The sequence below is a fragment of the Electrona antarctica genome (assembly GCF_951216825.1).
Source record: "Electrona antarctica genome assembly, chromosome: 5".
In the NCBI taxonomy this organism is placed as follows: Eukaryota; Metazoa; Chordata; class Actinopteri; order Myctophiformes; family Myctophidae; genus Electrona; species Electrona antarctica.
In genome coordinates, this window is record NC_136810.1 from 11,788,724 (window position 1) to 11,813,723 (window position 25,000).

Here is a 25,000-nt window from a genome sequence, read left to right on the forward strand (position 1 = left end):
CTTCCCAATAAAATGGACAAATCAACAGGAAGTTAACATTTTTATGAAAAAAAAACCCCACATGAGTTTTGGTGATGCTCTATATTGTCTGAATCAACTTTTTTGTGTTTGTTTACGTACTAAAAGAGTGACTTTGAGAGCTGTTTTAGCGTACAATGTAAGTCAATTAGGAGCATATTTTGAATTATGAATTTCTAATCACTGGAGCAGTTATTTTGTATTTCTTGTCCACATTTGGAGTTACATCATGGCAAAGTAACTACACAACCCAAACCTAAAAAAAGTGGTCTTACCCTTTAAGCCTAAGGGCCTTGAGCTCCAACAGTCCCTCCTCATAAGATACTTCATTAAAAGTATCAGCCTGGACTCTTCGGTTCCATTTTCCTTAACAGATACATGCCTAACCTTAACCATAAGGTTTGAGGATCAAGATTGAAGGTTGAAAAAGTGTGCGTGCGTATAAGAAAAAGCTATGCCTCATATGGTTATTGGCATTTATAGTCACTCCTTGAGCAACACAGAATGCTTCACACACCCCCTGGCCAGTCCACCAATCACAGCTCTGAGACATTAATGACAACAGTGTGAGCTGCAACATTTTTCAGAAGGTATGAGCCAAGTGGCTCACAGCCTCTGAGACATTCCGCATTACATGAAGTCAAACAATCTGGCTCACAGGGGTTGTCTTAAGCCATTTTGGGCGGGAACCCCTTTTGGTGTTTTAAACGCTGTTATAATTTAGCTATTGAAAAATAGCAGATCTACAAGCTCATAGCGCGCCACCGAGTGGCGTGCTACGAGCTTGTAGGTCTGCTATTTTTGAAAAATCGTGAACATATTTATTTCAAAAAACTGGAGGATTTAGAAGATTTTTTTTTAATTTCGAGGTCAGGTCTAAATGGGTTAACTACGCAGTATAAACTAGAAAAAGTGCCCTTCTGGGCACAGGTCTCCACCAGGAGGATAGGACTGTGTGAGATGTTTGGCAAAATGTTTAGGAGTAATATAAACATGTTTTTTTGTTTGTTAGTTTTTTGCAACAATTTTCTTCATTTTGTTGAGGAAATGCAGAGTGCCTGGTGGCACTATAATAGGCCAATGTGAAAAGGGTGCCATTTCTTCATACGCCTTTGATGGCAATTGGATGATTTGAGGCATTTTGTTCCAAAAATGTGTTTAGCAAAAATCAACCTGTTGGTGGCACTATAACAGGCCAATGTGAAAAGGGTGGGATATATTCCACAGCCTAGTAAGAAAATGTGTGAAAGATTTCACGTAAATTGCATGCTGCGTTCATGATTTGAGGCTTTTGTTCAAAACGGGGCAATCTTGCAAACTGTGAAAGCCAATTATAGCCAATTAGGATGGAATATGAAATATCGGACAGATCCGACTTGAGCACATGACCATAGAGATACTGTGTAACGATTTGTGAGATTTTTGGACAGAATCTGGAGGAGTAATATCAAAAAATGTGTTTTACAAAAGTCAGCCTCCTGGTGGCGCTATAAAAGGCAGATGCGGAAAATGCAGGTGAAAGATTTGTCCTTGGCCTCTAGGGAGTGTGCATGCAACGTTTCACGCAGATCGGTGAAGTTTTAGGTAAAACATGTGAAAAGCTGCCTCATGGTGGCGCTATAACAGGCCGTTCTGAAAAATGTGGGGCAGAGGTTCATCGTTGGCATCCAGGGAGTGTGTGTGCAAAGTTTGGCATCGACCGGGTTAACGGTGCCGGAGATTAGCTGGTAACGGACGGACGGAAGGACGGACGGACGGACGGACACACACACACACACACACACACACACACACACACGGACGGAGTGCAAAACATACTCTCTCCCCATGCCTTCGGCCTGGTGGAGACAATGAGACTTACCGTGGTCCGTGGTGGCAATAAAGTGTACATTCTAAATGCAATATAATGGTGGAAAATAGTGTCCAGTGTACATAGAAATGTCCAAACAAGATATGAACGCAATCGGCACAGTAGGCCTATTCCTGTTGCAGTTCACCTTTTCACTTCAAAAGTCTTAAGTCTGGGACAGCAGCTGTCCCTGAGCCTGTCCTGTTGGACTGAGATCTGCCAGGCAGTAGCAGAGTTAATGGTCCATTGATGGGGTTAGACCAGCTCAGTGGCCTTGTGGTTCGAGTGTCCACCCTGAGACTGGGAGGTCGGTGTTCAATCCCCGGCTGGGGCATACCAAAGACTCTAAAAAATGGGACCCAGTGCCTCCCTGCTTGACACTCAGCATCAAGGGTTGGATTGGGGGTAAGTCCCTGCGACATACTAGCGTCATGTCCAGGGGGTGTACCTGTACATCAAGCTGCCTCACGCTACAGAAACAGGAGATAGGCTCCTGCCCTATGGGCCTCATGGCTCGGCAAGGCTACTTGATGGGGTTAGTAGGGTCTTTGATGAGCCTCTGGGCCTTCCTTCATCCTACTCCTCTGTGTCTAGAGGTCCTGCATGGCTGCCATCTGAGTTCTGCTGATGTTTTTGCCATCCTCTGTTATGTAGGGTCTCATGTTTTGAGTCAGGATACTCTCAGTTGGTAACCTGACTCCGCCAGATGGGGCAGCAGAGAGTACACTGGGTTCCCCCCTCCTGCTCCCAGCAGCAGCTTCTAGCAGCAGCTTCTAGCTTCTAGCTGCTGCTGATTGGCCAGGCCGTTTTGTGGCCGGGCATCAAGTCTGCCTGAGAGTTCCCAGATGGGAGCAGGAGGGGGGAACCCAGTGTACTCTCTGCTGCCCCATCTGGCGGAGTCAGGTTACTCAGTTGGTGTACCTTCTGCAAAAGTTGCAGAATAAAGCCTTGTTTATACTTAGTTGCGCTCCGGTGTCGGGCTCAGTAAATTAGATGAATCAGTCTGTACTGCATGCAATACCTGTCCTCCGTTTAATGACGTCCAGTTTATTTGATTGGCACCGTGTTTGTTAGTTTTCCACAGGCCACTAACCAGACGTTGTTGGACAAGTTTAAGCGTCAACATGAAGGAAACAGCTACATGGAGTTTCCTGCTGTCATGGAGCCTGCCTTCATCATACGACACTACGCTGGAAAGGTCAAATACGGAGTCAAGGTATGTTCATTTACAAGTTACTTTATAACACTAGTTTGTTTTGTCTTTATTTGAGCAACTTTTTATATGAGATTGAAGCAATACAGGACAGTAATTGCAACCATACGATTGGCATTATTCTGCACTGCACTCTGACAGTGGCACTGGTGGCACTGTCCATAAAGTGTTTCTAAAATGCTAATTCCTCAGTCTCTCTCTCTGTCTGTCCCTGCAGGACTTCAGGGAGAAGAACACGGACCACATGCGTCCGGACATCGTGGCTCTGTTGAAGAGCAGTAAGAACGCCTTCATCTGCGGGCTCATGGGTATCGACCCCGTGGCTACGTTCCGCTGGGCTGTGCTCAGAGCTTACTTCAGAGCCCTGGTCGCTTTCAGAGAGGCTGGGCGCAGACACACAGACAAAAAGACTGGTGAGGCCGCACACGCACGCACGCGCACTCTTCTCACACGCACATGCACAAGCGTGCACACGCACAAGCGTGCACACGCACAAGCGCGCACACACACACACACACACACAAATACACACACAAATATACAAAAAAGAATATATAAACTATATGTATGAAATTTAAAACAAGCCTCCAGTCCAGACCATGAAAATGTCCAGACCATCTACCTGATGGGGCTGCATTAAAATGTCAGGATTTAGAACTGAATTAATCAACAACACTACCTGATACCCAAATGCGGTGGTTCTCAGGTAGGTAAACGTGTTGTACTTTGTTTACTAGTTAGTCTTTAAATGCATTTCTCTCTCTTTTCCGACCCGTCCGTCCCTTCGTCAGGTAATGATGCTGCTGTGTCCTGTTCCGCACCGAAGGCAGTGCAGAGTTTTAGCTTCCTTCATCACCCTGTTCACCAGCGAAGCCTGGAGATTCTGCAGAGGTGCAAGGACGAGAAATACAGTAAGACTACAACTCCTACAATCCTCTAGCCTGGATCCAGCCCAAAGACCCCGCCCACTCTCTGAGTGGACTGCGTCTCTTGGTCTGGTGTTGCACTGTGAACCTATAATTTCTTCGGTACAAAAATGTATTATCCAATGAGAATCGGTGGTGGGGGTGGGTCTAACGAACAACCAATCAGCGCCGAGTCCCGTTTTCAGCGTCATCACGCAGCGCAACACACAGAGGAAGGAGGGAAAAACAACACCAATGGCTACTGGTTGAGGGAAATTCGAATCCCCTCCCCCTTGAAATCGCTCAGACAGGAGACAATGTCAGACTGAAGCTTCAAGAAAGCTACAGTCTGATAATCAGGCTAACAATCCTCTGCCTCAGGCCAGGGTCGAAAGGGATACAATGAATTACAGTATGGATATGTTGGCCAGCAGCAGAAGTGTACTGGCTTGTACTGGCATGGCTGTAAAAGGGCATAGTGATCGCTAACGTTAAAACATGATTGGAACTCAAATAAACTAAGCTGAAAATGATTCCATGTTACTATGAGCCAGTCCTCTGTAATCATCAGAGCTCTAGCAGCTGTAGGCTCCAGTGAGGAGCCTTATTTCTAATGAAACTGTAGGGAAATTGTTTGTGTTTCTTTTGCTCCAAGGCTGAGCATTGAATACTTTGTACACCTTTTACTTTAACAACTGTTTAAACTACAGTTTGGAGTCACTCTTTTCCAAAATATACAGTATGTAATGTATTCGTATTTATCTGCAGTAAGTAAGTACAGTAAGCCTCGCCGAGCCATGAGGCACATAGGGGGCGGGGCAGGAGGCTATCTCCTGTTTCTGTAGTGAGCCATGAGGCACATAGGGGCAGGAGGCTAGAGCCATGAGGCACATAGGGGGCGGGGCAGGAGGCTATCTCCTGTTTCTGTAGTGTGAGGCAGCTTGATGTGCAATACATCCCCTGGACATGACGCTAGTACAGTATAGTGCAGACTTGGACTTACCCCAGTCCAACCCTTGATGCAGGGGAGCCATTGGGTCCCGTTTCTATAGTCTTTGGTATGACCCGGCCGGGGATCGAACCCCGACCTTCCAGTCTCAGGGCGGACACTCTAACCACAAGGCCCCTGAAATGGTCGTCATATATGGCTGGTTGTATTTATCTGCAGTGGCTGATATAATCTTGCATCTTCGCTTATAGTGAAATTAGCGACGTAATATTGATCTTCTTCAGAGAAATTAAGAGGTTTATTTTTATACTTTTGTTTTGAGAGATGCTTACTAGTTTCTAGTTACTTTCTCACATACAGATCTAGGAATTGAGCTGCCGTACACTAAACGATAAGCTAACTGTTCAATGAACCTTCAAACTGCATGCTGAAACATAATAAAAGTACCTGCGAGTATGTCTGACTAATTTGGGAAAATAGCAAAATGACCCCTTTAATATGAGACTTGTGTCGTGCAGGCGTTGGCAGAAGGAACCCTCGAACGCCCCTGTCTGACCTTCAAGGAGCTAATACCTTCAACGACAAGTCCAACTGGTAGGTAAACACATCCGTTTTGGTGTTTCACATTTTATTTCCAAACTATATTCTTTGGTCACTTTGTATGTTTTGAAGTGTGTGAAATGTCTCCCTCATTCCACCCTTCTCCATCTCAACTCATTCCATGTATAATCTCTCTCTCTCATGCCATGGCCCCTCCTTCCATTTTCATCCCTCCACTTCCCTCTCTGGCTTATTCCACACCTGACCTGAATATCTCTCTCTCTCTCTCCCTCTCCCTCCCCCCCTCTCCAGGGACGGTCCTGTGGTTGGGTGTAACGGTCGGAACTCCAGGATGTCTCGTGTGTCCCAAGCAGGAGGTCCGACTCTGGAAGAGGATGGAATCTTCATCAACTCCACCAATAGCAAACTGCTAGAGAGAGCCCAGGGAATACTACTGTGAGTTACACTGACTGATAGATAGACGCACGCACGCACGCACACACACACACACACACACACACACACACACACACACACACACACACACACACACACACACACACACACACACACACACACACACACACAGAAAACTGTTATCCGTAATTCTTTGTACAGTACATGACTTTGTGAAAACTGTTCTTAACGATCTGGTATTCATTTGTTATATTTACACATTACGGTCTGTTTACTTTCTATTTCCTGTTCCTGGTCTCTGTAGTTTCTATTGTCCATATACAGTAACTAACTGTAAACTGTCTGTTTTCTTCGTCCAGGAGAAATAAGAACTACAAACCTAAACCCAGTCTGCCCAAGGTAACCGTGATGATTACTACCTGAATTACCTGGACCAAACAGCCAATCATTATTGATCAATATTCATATATATAACTCCTGTCTCTCTGTGGCTCAATCTCAATCCACCCAGCGCTCTGAGCACTGAACACTCAGGCCTCATTCACACGTACCAAACACCAATCAAGCAAATGTTTGGTCGTTCTTTTGTTTTTTTGGGCCACCACAATGCTTTTCCAATGGGAGTCACATGGTTTGACCAAACATTTTTGTTTGATGAGGGGAGGGGGGAGGGGCAGAACACCACCAGCAATCAGCAATCAAACACAAATGTTTGATCAAACCATGTGACTCCCATTGGAAAAGCATTGTCGTGGCCCAAATAAACAAAAACACGACCAAACATTTGCTTGATTGGTGTTTGGTACGTGTGAATGAGGCCTCACACACCTTAATTAACATTAACATGTCACATGTTAACACATTCTACGCACGGTGCATCTTGCATTATTCCCGAGTAGGGAACTAGAGACTACATTGAGATTTGCTGCCTGACTGCCTGTTCTTCTGTCGGTCTCCCTATCTACCTGCCTGTCTGCTTACCTGTCTGTCTGTCTTTCAAACCAGCATCTGCTGGATGTGAAGTCGTTGCGTTACCTGAGCAGTGTGACACTCCACGACCGCATCACCAAATCCCTCCTCCACCTGCACAAGAAGAAGAAACCGCCCAGTATCAGTGCCCAGTTCCAGGTCAGTTCTCTAGCCCCATACATTGTAGTAAATGTTCTACAGCTCTGGGACACTTGCATAGTGGAGACTGGTTTCCCTCAAAGGATCAATATGAAGGCCTTATCTACATGTATCCTATCTTGTATTTTGAACAATGCCCAACGACCTCCTCACTTCCTCACAACAATACTATATTTGTAATATATGAGAAGGCATAACGCAGTCATTTCGGTTTCATCTTTCATTTTTGTATTAATATTAAAAATATATATATTGGTCCATGGACCTCTGGTTGAGTGATTGTACAGTGTATCAGATGTTGACTGAATGTAGAATGTTTACTGATTAATTGTGCTGTGCTCGTCAATGCAATTAAAATGATTATGACAGTCAAAGAGAGACCCAGATGAAGCCATAATGTTGGTCTAATACATTTAAATAACATTTTACATGTTGATTTGTGTGTTCAGGCTTCTCTGAACAAGCTGATGGAGACTCTGGGCCAATCAGAGCCTTACTTTGTCAAGTGTATTCGCTCCAATGCTGAGAAGGTGAGTGAAGTGGGCAGACCTTTATGAGTTCAATGAAGCCACCATTCGGTACGGTTTCTTACTACAGTAAGATCACTTTCCTCATCTTTCCTTGCTGTCTTTCTCTTCTCTCTCTCTCTCTCTCTCTCTCTCTCTCTCTCTCTCTCTCTCTCTCTCTCTCTCTCTCTCTCGCTCTCTCTCTCAGCTGCCATTGAGGTTCAGTGACAGTCTGGTCCTGAGGCAGCTCAGGTACACGGGCATGCTGGAGACGGTCCGCATCCGCCAGTCAGGATACAGCATCAAGTACACCTTCCAGGTTAGCCCTCAACATGTCATGCTTTGTGCATCACCTCCCTGTTTTGTTTCTACTGACATTTTCTGTGTTGATTATTTATCGGTGTAACGGCTGTGAAAATAATAATAATAATTATAATAATAAGAATAATATAATAATAATTCATAGTAATAATAAATGGGACCCAGTATCAAGGGTTGGATTGGGGATAATAATAATAATAACGTAAGTAAGACGCCTGAGGGCGAGGTCGCGTGGACGCACCCGCCTAGGTGACAGCAGACTGCTGGGCAAGCGCTGACGCTTTGGCATGGGGGATCAGATCAGCATATGGTATAAATTCTGTACTGACCATATATGGAGTGTGTCTTGAGTGTACAGGGTTTGATGTGGTCAGATCAACATATGGAATGTCAGAACAGGTCAGCTTCATATATATGTAGATCTATGGGTGGCGGTGGGGGCAGTGTCTCGAGTGTACAGGGTATGATGAGGGCCCAGGTAGGGCCAGGCCTTCATTTAGACTGTCCAACATATGGACTACAATGTCCAAATAGAGAATCTACCCCACCTGAAGAATGCCTTTTATCAATGTTGAGAGTGAATCTCTGTTTGCAAAGGAGTATGCTTAAGTTGTCTGTCTCTTGATACAATGTTAAATGTTACTAAATGTCCTATGTACAACATTCAAATATGTGACCTACACAATATGATTACCCAATCATTAGTATTTACACCTGTTCAATTTGATTATACACAGTGTTATACCAGTAAGATATAGATGTCGGGTCAAATGCCGGAGTCCCAGTCTGACACAGGGTTAAATAATAATAACACCAACAACCATACACGGGATTGACAAATAATTATATCGAGCCCTGCAACAAACAATAAACACACAATACCATAGAAAACCATAAAGTAAATTCCAGTTCTTAAATTAGCCACTGATTATGTTCTGGCCCTTCATCTAAAAAAGATTGGCCAAACTTAATTGCCGACACCTGCTCTAAAGATTGTGTCTGATCTCTGTATGTATGTGTCACATATTATTATATATGATGTGTTTTACCAACCAACAATCCATTTTTCCAGGACTTCGTGCGTCACTTCCACATTCTCCTGCCGCGGGGTACGTCTCCAACCAAGTCTGGAATCAGAGAGTTCTTCAGGCAGGTCCACCTGCAGCCAGCAGGCTACCAAGTGGGAAACACTATGGTATGATCCTGCAAACCTTCAAAGAAAACACAACACACATACTGTCTCTTGGTGCTGAGCCAAACTTTAAGAACAGAACCATGAAAACAAAGCAGGGCCTCGCAACTCACTTTTGAATGATCCAGAGTTATATTCCCCCCAAAAAACAGCAGGTATCTTATGTTTTTGTCGCAAATTCAACTTTGGAGAAATTAGGTCATAAAGTCCTAAGCCTTACTGATAATAACCGATCTAAAAGCTCACAGTGCTTTGCATCGTGACACGTGACAGCTTGTAGATCTGTTATTTCCCCCAAATGTTTCCCCCGGGATGGGGACACCAGGGTTCAGGTGGTTCAGGAACCAGCCAGTGGGTGTGTCTAAATTGCGGTATTCTGCAGAAGGGCGGGTGTAACTGTACAAGCATCAGTCTATACCAAAGCAGATCATTTTTCCCTGTGATAAAGATAAACTTTATTGATCCTGTTGAGGAAGCCGGTCCGCATATAATATAGCAGGAGGGAACAGGATACAGAACCCAGTAAATAAAACTAAAGCGAAAGATAGAGTCAAAGCTGACATTGCACATGTAAACATCCTTTTTACTCTCGGATTGATTTCATGATCTATTCAGAGACATTTGTAGAAGAATCGGGAAGGTCCAGCAGCGAGCAAGAGAGACGTGTGCTCGTCTACACCTCTCTTCTACATCATGGGTGGGTGTGGCTAACCCTCCCTGTCTTTACACAGGTGTTCCTGCGGGAGGCGGAGCGGCAGCGCCTCCAGACCCTCCTCCACACGGAGGTCCTGAGGAGGATAGTGTCGCTGCAGCGGCGCTTCAGGGCCGTCCTGGAGAGGAAGCACTTTGTCAGCATGAGGAAGGCTGCCAGTGTTGTGCAGGTGAGACCTCAGGCCCCGGCAAAGATTGTTCACTTAAGCCCATTTTGACCTGAGATCAGATTCTAAAAAATGTCTTCTACATCCGACAGTTTTCTGAAAAAGCTATGTTTCTATGTCAGTCGTTCTTCGATTTTTCAAAAATAGCAGACCTACAAGCTCGTAGCGCGCCACTCGGTGGCGCGCTACGAGCTTGTACATCTGCTATTTTTCAATAGCTAAAGCATAACATAATGCTAACACCAAAAGGGGTTCCCGCCCAAAATGGGTTAGGATGGTTGGTTTTCAACCTTTTCAAGGTCCATTATTGATTCAGCGTTTGAGCCCACGGACCACCATTTGATGACATTTAGCCTCTCAGACCCAAGACTTTGTCCACAATTCCATGCTGTATTGATGTTGGTACCAATAGGAGAGATAACAGGCAAAGTTGATCAAAATAACAATTCTTCTACATTCTCTAATGCATACCTCTTCTAAACTAAGTACTGTAGCCAAATGAAACGGGCCCATTTGGTTTCATTTTACACTCTCAAGAGTTAACTACAAGGGTCTCATTTGGACTCAACTCTCCATCAACTCTCCATCATTTAGCTGGGCACCACCTGGAACCCCCTTTTGAATCTCTCAAAAAAGCCATTTTATTATGGAAATAATAGTGGCTTACCAACAATTTACAGCTAATTTAAACTAAATTATAATTATGTTTTTGTTTTTATAGGGACGAATCTCCCACCCTCCCAAATCAATATTACTATAAGAGATTTAAAACTTTAATATTCATGAATCGTTTTTAATGATGGACCATAATTCACACTACACAGTGTGTGTGTAAATATATTCTGCTTGTTTATGTACTGTATACACATTGTATTATGGTAGCGAGAGTACAGAAAGATAAATTGTGCCTCCACTTACCCGTTTAATCTTTCTATCAGTGATTAGAGGGATGAAGACGAACGGGTTTGGTGTTTAGACTACACTTAATAGTCCAAATAGAGACGGAACATGGAAAAAGAACACTTCTGAACTCAACTGACTCATCTAGCACTTTGTTCTCAACAGAGGGGAAAGAGAGACATGAAAGAAAAAGGGGGGGCGGGGGTGAAGGGGGTGAGAGTATAACAGAAGTAAAATACAGAGAGGAAAGTGCGATGAGACACAGAGATGCATTAGAGAAAGACGGTATTATGTTTCAGGCAGTTAGCTGACACTGGAGCAACTTGAAACAGGCTATAGCGTGTAGTGTTTCAGTTTCAGCACCAGGAACATGTCCCTATGCTTATGGGGATCAAACCCGTGACCTTTCTGTGTCCGGAGAGGGTCACCCTACGAGGCCATCATTCATCACCAGTGCCCCGTAAAACAAAGAGACTTTATTGAGGGGAAGCAGAGGGAGAGAGGAAATCGGGTGCAAAGAAAAGTAGTTGAAACTGAGCAGATCAATAATTCGAGGGGCTGGGTTAAGGATCGGAGATGGAGGAAGAGGGAGGGAGAGAGTGATACAGAGAGAGAGAGAGAGAGAAAGAGGAGAGTGAACAACAGAGTGAGGGATAATGGCACATCCAGAACTCGGACGGCATGTTTTTCCTGGAAGAGGACGAGGTCGAGAGGAGAGACGTCCAGATCGTTGTCAGACTGAAGGAAAACAAACCCAATCACGGCCACTGAGCGTCTGGTAGAAAAAGAACAGGAATGGACTTAAACGGATGATTGCATATAAACTGGGAACAAAAAAAGAAATGTTAAAAATGTTTTAAATATTAACATTGTAGATTCCATCTCTCTTCAAAGTCGTATTTCCTTGAATAAATAAACCGACTGGGGAATGTGGGTAATGGTTTACAGTTTCACCCGTGTCTTACGAATGCAGCGAGTGCACTTCTATCATGGTTGTGTCTGTTCTGTTTCCGCAGAAGCTGAGATGACGTTCAGTATAGTGAAAGTAGGACTTCATTCTCTTAATGATCATGATGTGACACAGAGTTGTGTACTCTGTGATAAAGAACATCTGTATTAGTTCCTTATCATTACGCAAAGCACACTGTTATGAAATAGATGGGATATTAGGTTCCAATAGCTTCTGGTACTCATTCGGTCGTTCCATTGGTTGTCAAACTAAGGATCAGGACTTGGATAATGAAATAAAACACACAAATGTTCTGGCCTGGAGGCACCCAGGCTGGTAATCCAGCCTGACAGCATGTTGCGGGTTAGAGTTGTGAACCCGACTACCTTTGCTGCGTGTCTTCCACCCATCTCTCTCCCCCTTTCCTGTCAAACTACTGTAAAACCTATCAATAAAGGCAAAAAGCCCCCAAAGATATCTTAAAAAACCCACAAATGTTCTTGTGTGTTCCTGGGTTTGATTTGATTGATTCTAACCTGAAAAGAAAGCAGGTCCAAAGTCAGTCAGTTGTTGGGAGAGCAGGTCTGTAACAGTAACAGAGAGATAGAACCATAGAGGTGAAATGTCATTACAATCCCAGATCCCAATCCCAAACCTTAATGGCAGCCATTTTAACGGATTTACTGTTCTGAACTTGCTGTAATAGCAAGGCCAAGTAAAGGAGGAATGGAAGCGTTCTACGCCTAGCTGGCTGCCATGCTGACGCACCTGGGAGCCAAATCGGAGCCGGAAGTTTGATGGAATGCATTGAAGTCAATGAGAGACAGATGGACAAGAATAAACAGTATATTTTTAATGATTGCGACCTTTGTAAAATAATTGTTTCAGGAAAATAAATACACACACACACACGCACAAACACAGATTATGTGCGTTTATCGCTATAGATGTAACAAAACAAATGATGTTTATAATCTATATTGATGTGTGGAAAGGTCCTTTTAGTAAGAGATTATGTGCTGCACAGGTGATATTGCTACCCATACTGTAAGTGGCAAATAATGCCAAAGTACAGTACGATGGGAGACCTCATTGACGACCCATTGTCATTATTATCACATCATTCAGGTCTTATTGTACCTCCATCTCAATGTACGTCTTGTGTGCTTTCCACAGCGATGGTGGCGCAGCTGCCTCTTCAAGCAGTCTCGGGAGTCGTCAATGGATCACTCCGCCTCCTTCCAGGAGGGGGCAGCGGTGTGCCTGCAGGCGGCCTGGAGGGGCTACCTCGTGCGCAGGAGGTTCCTGCAGTGCAGAGACTCCGTCGTGGTGCTCCAGAGGAGTTGGAGACACTACCGCCGTCGCCGCCGGACGCTCGCGGCCGTCACGGTCCAGACGGCCTGGCGGGGGTACCGAGACAAGAGCCACTACTGTAGAGTTCACAGGGCAGTGACAGGACTGCAGGCCCTGGGCTTAGGGTACCTGGCGCGTCACAGGTGAGTTTATGAGAGAGTGCAATAAAACGCAATATGTCGTCTGCTTACTGTATCTCCAAAACACGTTTTGGTCATTTTGCTGCTGTCTCGAACGTACCATGTTGTCTAGTTTGTGAGCTTCTGTGTCATTTTAGAGTTTAGCGTTGGCTATTCAAAAATAGCAGATCCACAAGCTCACAGCACGTCACTTAGTGCCACGCTGCGAGCTTGTACATCTGCTTGTACATCTGCTATTATAATAATAGTTTTGAATTACAAATAGTTTGTCTTAATGGGTTAAATATTATCTATGTGGATTGTTGGAATAGTACCTTTCCAACAGTTGGTGGTGACTAATAAAACAGCATTTATTTATGTATATCCACTGATGGTTGATGATGATCTTTCAGGTTCATGGAACTGAAGGTGCAGAAATTACATGAGAGACAGCTACTGAAGGAGCAGCAATTACATGCCAGACAGCTACTGGATGAGCAGAAGAGTCTAGAAGCAGAGGGAGAGGAGGTAGAGGATTCTCCAGCCACGGTGGAGCTCGCCATTTCTGGAGACAACATCCAGAACATCTCTGTGGAACACCTGGCCTCCAAGCCAGAGTCAACAGACATGTTCGAGGCTGACAAAGAAGAGGACTCCGAGACTCAAAACAGGAATGTTGACGAAACGAGCCACAGGACGCGGTCCAAGCGCGAGAGCAGGCGGATGAGAGAACTGGAGCAGGCCCAGTTCAGCTTGGAGCTGCTCAAGGTAAGAAACACAGACCGAGGAGGAAGTCCTCTCCCTGAAGACGCCTCCGCCCCAGACAGGACTGCCCCATGTGAGTTGGAGGACCAACCCCACGACCAGCAACACACACCCCAAGGATCCCCGCTGAGCCACGGGAGCTTTGAACTTCTAAGTGTGAACGGAATGGAAACCGAGGCTTCTAGTTACCTTGGTAGCCAATCAACTGTCAGCCCCCTTGACCTCAGCTTGGACTCGTCCCATCCTGAGATTGTACCATTCGACGCCCATCCTGAGATTGTACCATTCGACGAGGGGCTTAGAGATTCAAACTTTCATGAAAAAGCAATGGTTGTGGAGCCGTGGCTCAAAGAAGACGCTCCACATGCAACGTTTTATATCGCAGCTGACCAAAGTCCCGTCCAGGAGCCCAAAACGGAAAGCCCCAGCAGACCTTACAAAGACAGGAGAGAGTCCGCCGCCCGCCGGCCGGTGGTGGTGGTGATCAGCATGCAGAAGGAAAGCCCTGCGGATGAAGGAGAGCTGCAGGCAGCCAAAGCCCAGGGAAGAGCCTCTCGTACAAGCGTAGCCTCGACCGCTTCCCCCAAGGCCTCCATCTCGGGGCTGGAGGTGGCATTGGAGAACGGACAGCCTCTACAGACTGCCGCCCAGGCAAAGAGAGACTCGTCTGGGAAGGACAGGTCCTCTTTGCCTGCCAACGCTCATGTGGCTCCTCAGGAACAAGCGGGAGCGTGCTCATCGGAGGTGGACATCCAGATTGTCATGGAGCCCAGGGCTCAGGGCCCTGATGCTCTGCCCAGGGCTCAGGGTCCTGGTGCTCTGCCCAGCCAGGAGGACAAGAGGCCGGCTAGGCCCGTCCAGGATGCGCCCAGCCCCAACCTCGACACCAAGCCACCAAAGGCCCAGAAGAAGAGCTCGGCCCAGAAGGTTATAGTAAACATGATGGAGAAGCCACCCAGCTCTGTGTTTTCGCCGCCCAGACGAAAACTGCCCTTCTCTAAGTGAGTTCACCGTTCCACTGCACAATATTGAATGCCATTGTTGATTGAGGTGATGTTGTGATATTATTTGTCAAAGGTTATTTATCGTGGTTATTGATTACAAATTGTTGTCTTCGTTGTTGGTTAGGTCTGATAAGGATCTGGTGAACCAGGAGAGGTCTCTGACCCTGTTCAGAGATGATAGTAAAAGTACCGCAGCATCCAGAAACCGAGAGGTACAGTATATTACACACACACACACACACACACATGCACGCACGCACACACACACACACACACACACACACAATCTTTAACCTTGATGATAACCTCCCCATGTGGTTGGTTGCCTGGCAGCAGCAGTTGCTGGGTCGTCCAGGTCCTAAAAAAAAGAAAGCACGCATGTCCAGGACGCGCTCCGACTTCCTGACGCGCTGCAACTCTGAGGGCGCCACCCAGTCAGATGACGATGATGACGTATTCTACACCCCCGTCCCCTCCTCATCCCGCACGCTGCCCCTTCCCCTCTCCCCCCCGACACACGTCCCCCACCACCCTGACGGAGGTGACTTCCACAGTGACTCTGAGATGGTAAATAAAGCAACACAATGCCTCCTGGACCGTTGAAAGTAGGGCTGCACGATGAGTCACACAGAAAATGACAGTTATTGAGGACAGGGTCAATGCTGAGGACAACAGGCACAAAGACGCAAACAGCTGCTGTTTTACAAATAACTACCCAGGCACTACAGAAGGACTTCCTCACTCTCAGCTTGTAGTCTGTGTGGGGAAATCAATACAGAGAAAACATGAACAGCTTCACTTCACGCAGGAGGAGGTACAAATAAATAACACTTATTTAATGCCAGTTTGAGCTCAGGAAGCAATCACACAAATCACAAACAGCTACAGCTGTTTTCTTAGGAGAATAGAAGAAACGGAACAGAAACAGAATTGACTAATCTGACTTCAATTATTACTACTTTTCCTGTCCAGGAACTACAGATTTTATTTAGCTCTGTAGCTAATTCTGAGACCTGAAGCTGAAATAAAATATATATTTTATAACAGGAAAGTACGGTGTCAAATTTCAGAAAGAAAGAACGTATATGTAGAGTAAAAGCTACATGTAAGAAGCGGCTCACAGGTAGTATATAATATTACAGGTAGAATATTGTTGTGTGTGCGTGTCATGCAGCCCTACTCAGTCCCTAGTAACCCCTCCAGCTGACCGACCGATAATGTTCAACACCTTCCTACTGACAAGATCCTCCATGCTCCTCTCTGGCTATTTTCTGGGGGGCCAGAAGAACCTTTTAACACTGCTGCTGCTAACCCCGCTGCTGCTGTAGTTGGAGATGTGAGAACCGTTTCTCTGCCTGTGTAACGGCTGTTTGAACCAGTCTTCACCATCTTGTTCTGAAGGTGGAAATCAACCATGCTGTAACCTTTCACACAAAGAGGGAATGTCCTGCTGACTCAGCCGGTTCGATGTCACCACACACACACACACACACACACACACACACACGCACACGCACACACGCACAGAGAAGAACCATGCATGGGTTCAAGTGCTGGATCATGACCTATACTGCATGACATCCTTTGTCTGTCGGTTCACAGTGCTGTTATACTCATCAGCTCACTGGGATGAAAAAGAGAGAGAAATATCACTCAAAGAACCACTTGTCTTGGCTGCGCTAGACGTCCGCGTTGCATTCAAACGACCTGTGATCTCATGGGTTAGAAGGTGAAACCTCTGGTCACTCTGTATTCCAGGCTTCCACGCTGGTCTCTCTCATCAAGACAAGAGATGACTGATTCGTAGGCGGTTTGACATCTGATTCAAATGTCAAGCACATGTCAGACAACATCTTTCTAAAGATGTCTCAGTCTGGACACTCGGAACAGTGAAGGCTGATTTATAATTGCTATAAGACCGTATCACTTGCCGGAAATAGCCAAGCTCACAACTTGACGCGGGTTGTAGATCAGCTATTTTCAGTGAGCGACATCAACATTGTATTTGCCCTCACCAGTCTGATGTCCGTTTGTGGACAGAAAACCTTGACATTGACAATAATACAATTATCAATGTACAGTATTTTATTGCTCAAGGACACTTTGTCTGTTGTGGGATTTGAACCTGTAATATTGTAGCTACAGTACGGGACCCTCTCTCTAACCAATGAACCTGTAATATTGTAGCTACAGTGCGGGACCCTCTATCTAACCAATGCATACACCTGTTGGCCCGAGGTGGCATCCTACTCCTAAGAGCACCAACGCTCAGGTTTACCACCACCTTGGATGCCAGCCGTTCCACATGCATGCTGGGGCTAAACTTGGTACCATAGTAACTCTTCTCCTCTGGTCTAACTCCCTTCCTCTGGTAACAGGGTCTTCCCAGCATGCACTCTGTCTCAGCCGGTCTCATAACAATGGTATCGATAACTAATATGAGTTAGAGTTGTTCCGATACCGAAACCAGTGTTGCCCAAAGCAGTATGCCAGTCTATGCCAACCCAAAGCAGTATGCCAGTCTATGCCAACCCAAAGCAGTATGCCAGTCTATGCCAACCCAAAGCAGTATGCCAGTCTATGCCAATCAAACCAGTGTTGCCCAAAGCAGTATGCCAGTCTATGCCAACCCAAAGCAGTATGCCAGTCTATGCCAACCCAAAGCAGTATGCCAGTCTATGCCAATCAAACCAGTGGTGCCCAAAGCAGTATGCCAGTCTATGCCAACCCAAAGCAGTATGCCAGTCTATGCCAACCCAAAGCAGTATGCCAGTCTATGCCAATCAAACCAGTGGTGCCCAAAGCAGTATAGTCTATGCCAACCCGAAACCATGTCATTTATCATATGACGATATGTAATTTACAGTCATCAATTACTTTCTTTTTTTCTTTCTTTTTTTTTATTCCTAGATCAGTGGTTCTCAAACGTTCATATCTCAAGGACCCCCCGTAACTCTGAGAGTGCATGTTCAAATGGATTGGTTCCATTTGTACACTCTCAGAGTTACAGACCTGTAGAGGACAGAGATAGAGAGAGAGAGTAGGGTCAATTTGGAACCCCCTCAAGGGACACGAGTCCCGGGACCCCACATGGAGAACCACTGTCCTGTGGAGTGTTTTTAAATTTCACACTGGTATTGGATGGATACTCGGTAACGACTGATACGCAAGTTATGGACATCAGAATCGGTATTGGGAAGGAACATCTCTAATATGGGTACTACTATTATTAATATTTCAATTTTCTACCGTCTTCACAGTTGACAGCCTTGTCCTGTCAAACCTACAGTGCCCCCTAGAGGCAAAGGTTTTTCATCCAACTTGACTCATTGTAGGGGGAGAGACAAAAAATATTGTTATTGTCAATATTGTTAATATCTCAACAATATAGCTATGTACATGGACAGATCCTGGGTTAAAGAACAAGAAGTGCCGTGTCCAAGCACTGTGTGTACATCTGTATTAACTATTACAGGACAGGAAGTTAGTCTACATATTGTTGCTGTCATGCCAAAACCTTGTAATAAACCTTGTAAATAGCAGTGCTCTAAGCTCACCGTGTTCTTGTAGATCAACTATTTTCAGTTTTTCACTATTTTAAAATGTTTTGGACATGCAAGGTTTCCACCCGACAGCAACGATATGTTAGTATTAATCATTGTACGGGAATCACAGTGTACATCTGTTGGTATTAGCCACCATAGCTCAGAAAGAACCATGTGGTTAGTGTTAAGTGTTGGAATGGCAGGGGCTCAGGAGGTAGAGTGGCCGTCTTGGAACGTCTTGGAGCGCCCATGTTCGATTCCCGGCTGCTCCTCCTGGCTGAGTGTCAAAGTGTCCTTGAGCAAGACAACAAACCCCTAATTACTCCCGATGAGCAGGTTGCCGTCTTGCATGGTTTATTCTGCCATCAGGTGTGAATGTGTGCGTGACTGTGAATGAGAAGTAAAATGTAAAGCAACCTTTTGTTCATGTGTTCACCATCATCTCTCTGCTCTGTCCAGTCGTCTCAAAAAGAGCAGAAGAAGCTCCATAAGACCATGTCTTCGGGGGACCTCGGCAAGGTCGAGGCTCTCAGAAAGAGCTCCACCACCCAGGATGGAAGGTAGGCCGCCGCCCCCTCCTCCTTCAGCCTCGCTTTTTACGACCACACAGATAGGAGGTTTTCCTGCTTTGGCCCGATTGCTTGAGTCTGGACCTAAAAGATAGTTTCTTTGCTTGTTTTTACACATAATATGAGTCCTTATGAACCATGGTTCAGAACACTTATCTATGTCATCAACATCACTTTAGTCATACTCACCAATTTAGTAAATATGTAAGATAACAATGCCTCTTATTTCATAATTATGTTGGTTACGGTTTTGTTTTGTATGATGAGTCTGACAGCATAATCTGACACTTTAAACTGTTTTTTAACATTTAAACATTTTAGATAGCATCTTGTTTAGATGAATGATAAGTTATAGCTTACTTTTCTAGGTTATTTTTGTCCTAGTCCCTTTGAGGCCCTACAGCCTACACAGTTATGTTTATGTGATTATTTACCTTTATTGACTTGAGTTCAATAAACACTATCTTTAGATAAGAACGTCTGCTATATGTCTAAGTTGTAAATTGGTGCAGGTTAATTTCAAACCCAGTGATGAATACACCAGAGTTAGCTTGATACGCCCCAGACCACCGTTTGTATTGGAACAGAGACTGCTTTTGTGGTTCATAATGCGTTTGTTTTAGCTGATGCAGATAGTTAAAGCCACTCTGTCAGTCTGTAGCAAGCACACTTTCAAGCACAAACCGAGTTAGTCACACACAAAGAGAATATTTGCTTATATAGTAGTTATATAACCATGTAATGTGATAGTATTTTATGTAGTCATCAGAAACACATCACAACATATAAAATCATACCTGTCGTTTTAAATGTGGATGATATGACGCTGGACATATACTTCACTTTTATTGATCTACAGTAATATTAGCCCCGTTATAGTTGCGCGCCAGGTCTCGATAACTGTGAAACGACCTGTTGTTCGTAGAGATGGTCAGGTCTGCACCGTCAAGACTGCACAGACCCCAAGAAGCATGAGTGTATGCAACACATCCTGCCATCAGCTCTGTCTGGCAGCTGTGTGCGTTGTCAGAATGAGGATGTTCTGGGAGAGATGTGATGTCTGTGCATGTGTTTCAGCAGCAGGGTGAAAGGGAAGATGCGTTTCTGGAGCAAGAGCAAACACGGAGACAAGAAAGTGTCCAGAGAAAAGCAGGCCAGCACACATGGTAAGATCACATAACAGGGCGCTCGCTGTGGTAAAGGGCTAAAGTCCCTGTCCCTCTTTAACCTGAGGCAGATGTTTTCTGAAATGTTTTAAATATTTATTCAAAAAATAAGAAAAAAAATAAAGATTTTTTATTTTTTTATTTTACTACATACTGTACATACTGTAGGAACAACTACCCCAAAAGGGGTTCCCGTCCTAAATGGGTTAGCTATCCATCGAGATAAAACAAGAACGGTCGCAGATACAGATCCTGTCATCCACCCAGGGACATCACAGTCTGTATTTGTATATAACGGCAGTTCTCTGTCGTCCTCTCTACTCGTTCCAGACAGTACCTCTCCTCCTCACACTTCTGTCGTCCTCTCTACTCCTTCCAGACAATACCTCTCCTCACAGTTCTCTCTCCTCCTCTCTACTCCTTCCAGACAATACCTCTCCTCCTCACAGTACTCTGTCCTCCTCTCTACTCCTTCCAGACAGTACCTCTCCTCCTCCTCACAGTTCTCTGTCCTCCTCTCTACTCCTTCCAGACAGTACCTCTCCTCCTCACAGTTCTCTGTCCTCCTCTCTTCCCCTTCCAGACAGTACCTCTCCTCCTCCTCACAGTTCTCTGTCCTCCTCTACTCCTTCCAGACAGTACCTCTCCTCCTCCCCACAGTTCTCTGTCCTCCTCTCTACTCCTTCCAGACAGTACCTCTCCTCCTCACAGTTCTCTGTCCTCCTCTCTACTCCTTCCAGACAGTACCTCTCCTCCTCCCCACAGTTCTCTGTCCTCCTCTCTACTCCTTCCAGACAGTTCCTCTCCTCCTCCTCACAGTTCTCTGTCCTCCTCTCTACTCCTTCCAGACAGTACCTCTCCTCCTCACAGTTCTCTGTCCTCCTCTCTACTCCTTCCAGACAGTACCTCTCCTCCTCCTCACAGTTCTCTGTCCTCCTCTCTACTCCTTCCAGACAGTACCTCTCCTCCTCCTCACAGTTCTCTGTCCTCCTCTCTACTCCTTCCAGACAGTACCTCTCCTCCTCCTCACAGTTCTCTATCTCTCCTCTCTACTCCTTCCAGACAGTACCTCTCCTCCTCCTCACAGTTCTCTGTCCTCCTCTCTACTCCTTCCAGACAGTACCTCTCCTCCTCCTCACAGTTCTCTCTCCTCCTCTCTACTCCTTCCAGACAGTACCTCTCCTCCTCACAGTTCTCTGTCCTCCTCTACTCCTTCCAGACAGTTCCTCTCCTCCTCCTCACAGTTCTCTGTCCTCCTCTCTACTCCTTCCAGACAGTACCTCTCCTCCTCACAGTTCTCTGTCCTCCTCTCTACTCCTTCCAGACAGTACCTCTCCTCCTCACAGTTCTCTGTCCTCCTCTCTACTCCTTCCAGACAGTACCTCTCCTCCTCCTCACAGTTCTCTGTCCTCCTCTACTCCTTCCAGACAGTACCTCTCCTCACAGTTCTCTGTCCTCCTCTCTACTCCTTCCAGACAGTACCTCTCCTCCTCCTCACAGTTCTCTGTCCTCCTCTACTCCTTCCAGACAGTACCTCTCCTCACAGTTCTCTGTCCTCCTCTCTACTCCTTCCAGACAGTACCTCTCCTCCTCACAGTTCTCTGTCCTCCTCTCTACTCCTTCCAGACAGTACATCTCCTCCTCCTCACAGTTCTCTGTCCTCCTCTCTACTCCCTCCAGACGCTACCTCTCCTCCTCACAGTTCTCTGTCCTCCTCTCTACTCCTTCCAGACAGTACATCTCCTCCTCCTCACAGTTCTCTGTCCTCCTCTCTACTCCTTCCAGACAGTACCTCTCCTCCTCACAGTTCTCTGTCCTCCTCTCTTCTCCTTCCAGACAGTACCTCTCCTCCTCCTCACAGTTCTCTGTCTCTACTCCTTCCAGACGATACCTCTCCTCCTCACAGTTCTCTGTCCTCCTCTCTACTCCTTCCAGACAGTACATCTCCTCCTCCTCACAGTTCTCTGTCCTCCTCTCTACTCCTTCCAGACAGTACCTCTCCTCCTCACAGTTCTCTGTCCTCCTCTCTTCTCCTTCCAGACAGTACCTCTCCTCCTCCTCACAGTTCTCTGTCTCTACTCCTTCCAGACGATACCTCTCCTCCTCACAGTTCTCTGTCCTCCTCTCTACTCCTTCCAGACAGTACATCTCCTCCTCCTCACAGTTCTCTGTCCTCCTCTCTACTCCTTCCAGACAGTACCTCTCCTCCTCACAGTTCTCTGTCCTCCTCTCTACTCCTTCCAGACAGTACCTCTCCTCCTCCTCACAGTTCTCTGTCCTCCTCTCTACTCCTTCCAGACAGTACCTCTCCTCCTCACAGTTCTCTGTCCTCCTCTCTACTCCTTCCAGACAGTACCTCTCCTCCTCACAGTTCTCTCTCCTCCTCTACTCCTTCCAGACAGTACCTCTCCTCCTCCTCACAGTTCTCTGTCTCTACTCCTTCCAGACGATACCTCTCCTCCTCACAGTTCTCTGTCCTCCTCTCTACTCCTTCCAGACAGTTCCTCTCCTCCTCACAGTTCTCTGTCCTCCTCTCTACTCCTTCCAGACAGTACCTCTCCTCCTCACAGTTCTCTGTCCTCCTCTCTACTCCTTCCAGACAGTACCTCTCCTCCTCCTCACAGTTCTCTCTCTCTCTCCTCTCTACTCCTTCCAGACAGTACCTCTCCTCCTCACAGTTCTCTGTCCTCCTCTCTACTCCTTCCAGACAGTACCTCTCCTCCTCACAGTTCTCTCTCTCTCCTCTCTACTCCTTCCAGACAGTACCTCTCCTCCTCACAGTTCTCTGTCCTCCTCTCTACTCCTTCCAGACAGTACCTCTCCTCCTCACAGTTCTCTGTCCTCCTCTCTACTCCTTCCAGACAGTACCTCTCCTCCTCACAGTTCTCTGTCCTCCTCTCTACTCCTTCCAGACAGTACCTCTCCTCCTCACAGTTCTCTGTCCTCCTCTCTACTCCTTCCAGACAGTACATCTCCTCCTCCTCACAGTTCTCTGTCCTCCTCTCTACTCCTTCCAGACAGTACCTCTCCTCCTCACAGTTCTCTGTCCTCCTCTCTACTCCTTCCAGACAGTACCTCTCCTCCTCACAGTTCTCTGTCCTCCTCTCTTCTCCTTCAAGACAGTACCTCTCCTCCTCCTCACAGTTCTGTCTTCCTCTCTACTCCTTCCAGACAGTACCTCTCCTCCTCCTCACAGTTCTGTCTTCCTCTCTACTCCTTCCAGACAGTACCTCTCCTCCTCACAGTTCTCTGTCCTCCTCTCTACTCCTTCCAGACAGTACCTCTCCACCTCACAGTTCTCTGTCCTCCTCTCTTCTCCTTCCAGACGGTACGTCTCCTCCTCACAGTTCTCTGTCCTCCTCTCTACTCCTTCCAGAGAGACGCTACCTCTCCTCCTCACAGTTCTCTGTCCTCCTCTCTACTCCTTCCAGAGAGACGCTACCTCTCCTCCTCACAGTTCTCTGTCTCTACTCCTTCCAGACAGTACCTCTCCTCCTCCTCACAGTTCTCTGTCCTCCTCTCTACTCCTTCCAGACAGTACCTCTCCTCCTCCTCACAGTTCTCTGTCCTCCTCTACTCCTTCCAGACAGTACCTCTCCTCCTCACAGTTCTCTGTCCTCCTCTCTACTCCTTCCAGACGGTACCTCTCCTCCTCCTCACAGTTCTCTGTCCTCCTCTCTACTCCTTCCAGACAGTACCTCTCCTCCTCCTCACAGTTCTGTCTTCCTCTCTACTCCTTCCAGACAGTACCTCTCCTCCTCACAGTTCTCTGTCCTCCTCTCTACTCCTTCCAGACAGTACCTCTCCTCCTCACAGTTCTCTGTCCTCCTCTCTTGTCCTTCCAGACAGTTCCTCTCCTCCTCACAGTTCTCTGTTTTCTTCTCTTCTCCTTCCAGACGGTACGTCTCCTCCTCACAGTTCTCTGTCTTCTTCTCTTCTCCTTCCAGACGGTACGTCTCCTCCTCACAGTCCAGAGCCGTGTGCAGCTCCTCAGGGTGCCGGGGCTCCCAGGGAATGGAAGGAGAACAGGCAGCCAGCGTCTCCTCCGCGGAGGAGGCGGAGGAGTGTGAAGATCAGCACCGGGTCGTTGGAGAACGCTCACTGGCACAACGACAGCCTGGAGATCCTGACGTCAGCACATGACTATCGCAGCATGAACGACTTCTTGATGAAGAAGGTTAGACCACACGCGCACACACCCCACGCACTGCACACTGACTGCACCGGTCTTGATTTCGACGACTATGACGAAAATGATTCATTGACCTATAAACTAGACCTATTGACCCGGTGATGTAGTGGAGGTGTAAATTATCTTTTGAATAGGATGATGGGGGGAGGGAGGATTGGGAAGGGTTGGAAGGGGGGGGGGGGGGGGGGGGGGGGGGGGGGGGTATTGAGTTCAGTTATCTAAAAATGAATAACAATTGAATTGAATGAGAAAAAAATATATTATATATAACGTATGATGACTAAATATATTGACAATTTCGTCAACAAATAAACACTAGACTAAAATGTTAGGGATCCAGTAGAACTAAAAGACGAAGTTTGGTTGTGTGGAGGTGTGTGATCTACAAGCTCACAACGCGTCGTTTTGCGACGCGTTGTGAGCTTGTAGATCGGCTAATTTCGGCACGCAGCTAAATATAAATCGGGCATTATGACGCCCATCACGTTTTTCAGATCTACAAGCTCACAATGCGTCACATCG

General features: G+C 46.3%; 1 protein-coding gene across 1 annotated transcript in view; it reads left to right on the plus strand.

The window, feature by feature from the left end:
• The window catches only part of LOC306923263 (unconventional myosin-IXAb-like), a 151,622-nt gene that overhangs the window by 105,406 nt on the left and 21,216 nt on the right, over positions 1–25,000 (plus strand). The window contains exons 11-28 of the mRNA XM_079501296.1: positions 2,952–3,083; positions 3,298–3,493; positions 3,872–3,991; positions 5,453–5,528; positions 5,787–5,930; positions 6,251–6,290; positions 6,897–7,019; positions 7,469–7,549; positions 7,734–7,844; positions 8,919–9,041; positions 9,770–9,919; positions 12,942–13,261; positions 13,651–15,003; positions 15,131–15,218; positions 15,340–15,573; positions 19,011–19,111; positions 20,201–20,286; positions 24,234–24,463. Of these exons, the coding sequence (XP_079357422.1) occupies positions 2,952–3,083; positions 3,298–3,493; positions 3,872–3,991; positions 5,453–5,528; positions 5,787–5,930; positions 6,251–6,290; positions 6,897–7,019; positions 7,469–7,549; positions 7,734–7,844; positions 8,919–9,041; positions 9,770–9,919; positions 12,942–13,261; positions 13,651–15,003; positions 15,131–15,218; positions 15,340–15,573; positions 19,011–19,111; positions 20,201–20,286; positions 24,234–24,463 (3,708 nt within the window). The remainder of the gene's footprint in view (positions 1–2,951; positions 3,084–3,297; positions 3,494–3,871; positions 3,992–5,452; positions 5,529–5,786; positions 5,931–6,250; positions 6,291–6,896; positions 7,020–7,468; positions 7,550–7,733; positions 7,845–8,918; positions 9,042–9,769; positions 9,920–12,941; positions 13,262–13,650; positions 15,004–15,130; positions 15,219–15,339; positions 15,574–19,010; positions 19,112–20,200; positions 20,287–24,233; positions 24,464–25,000) is intronic.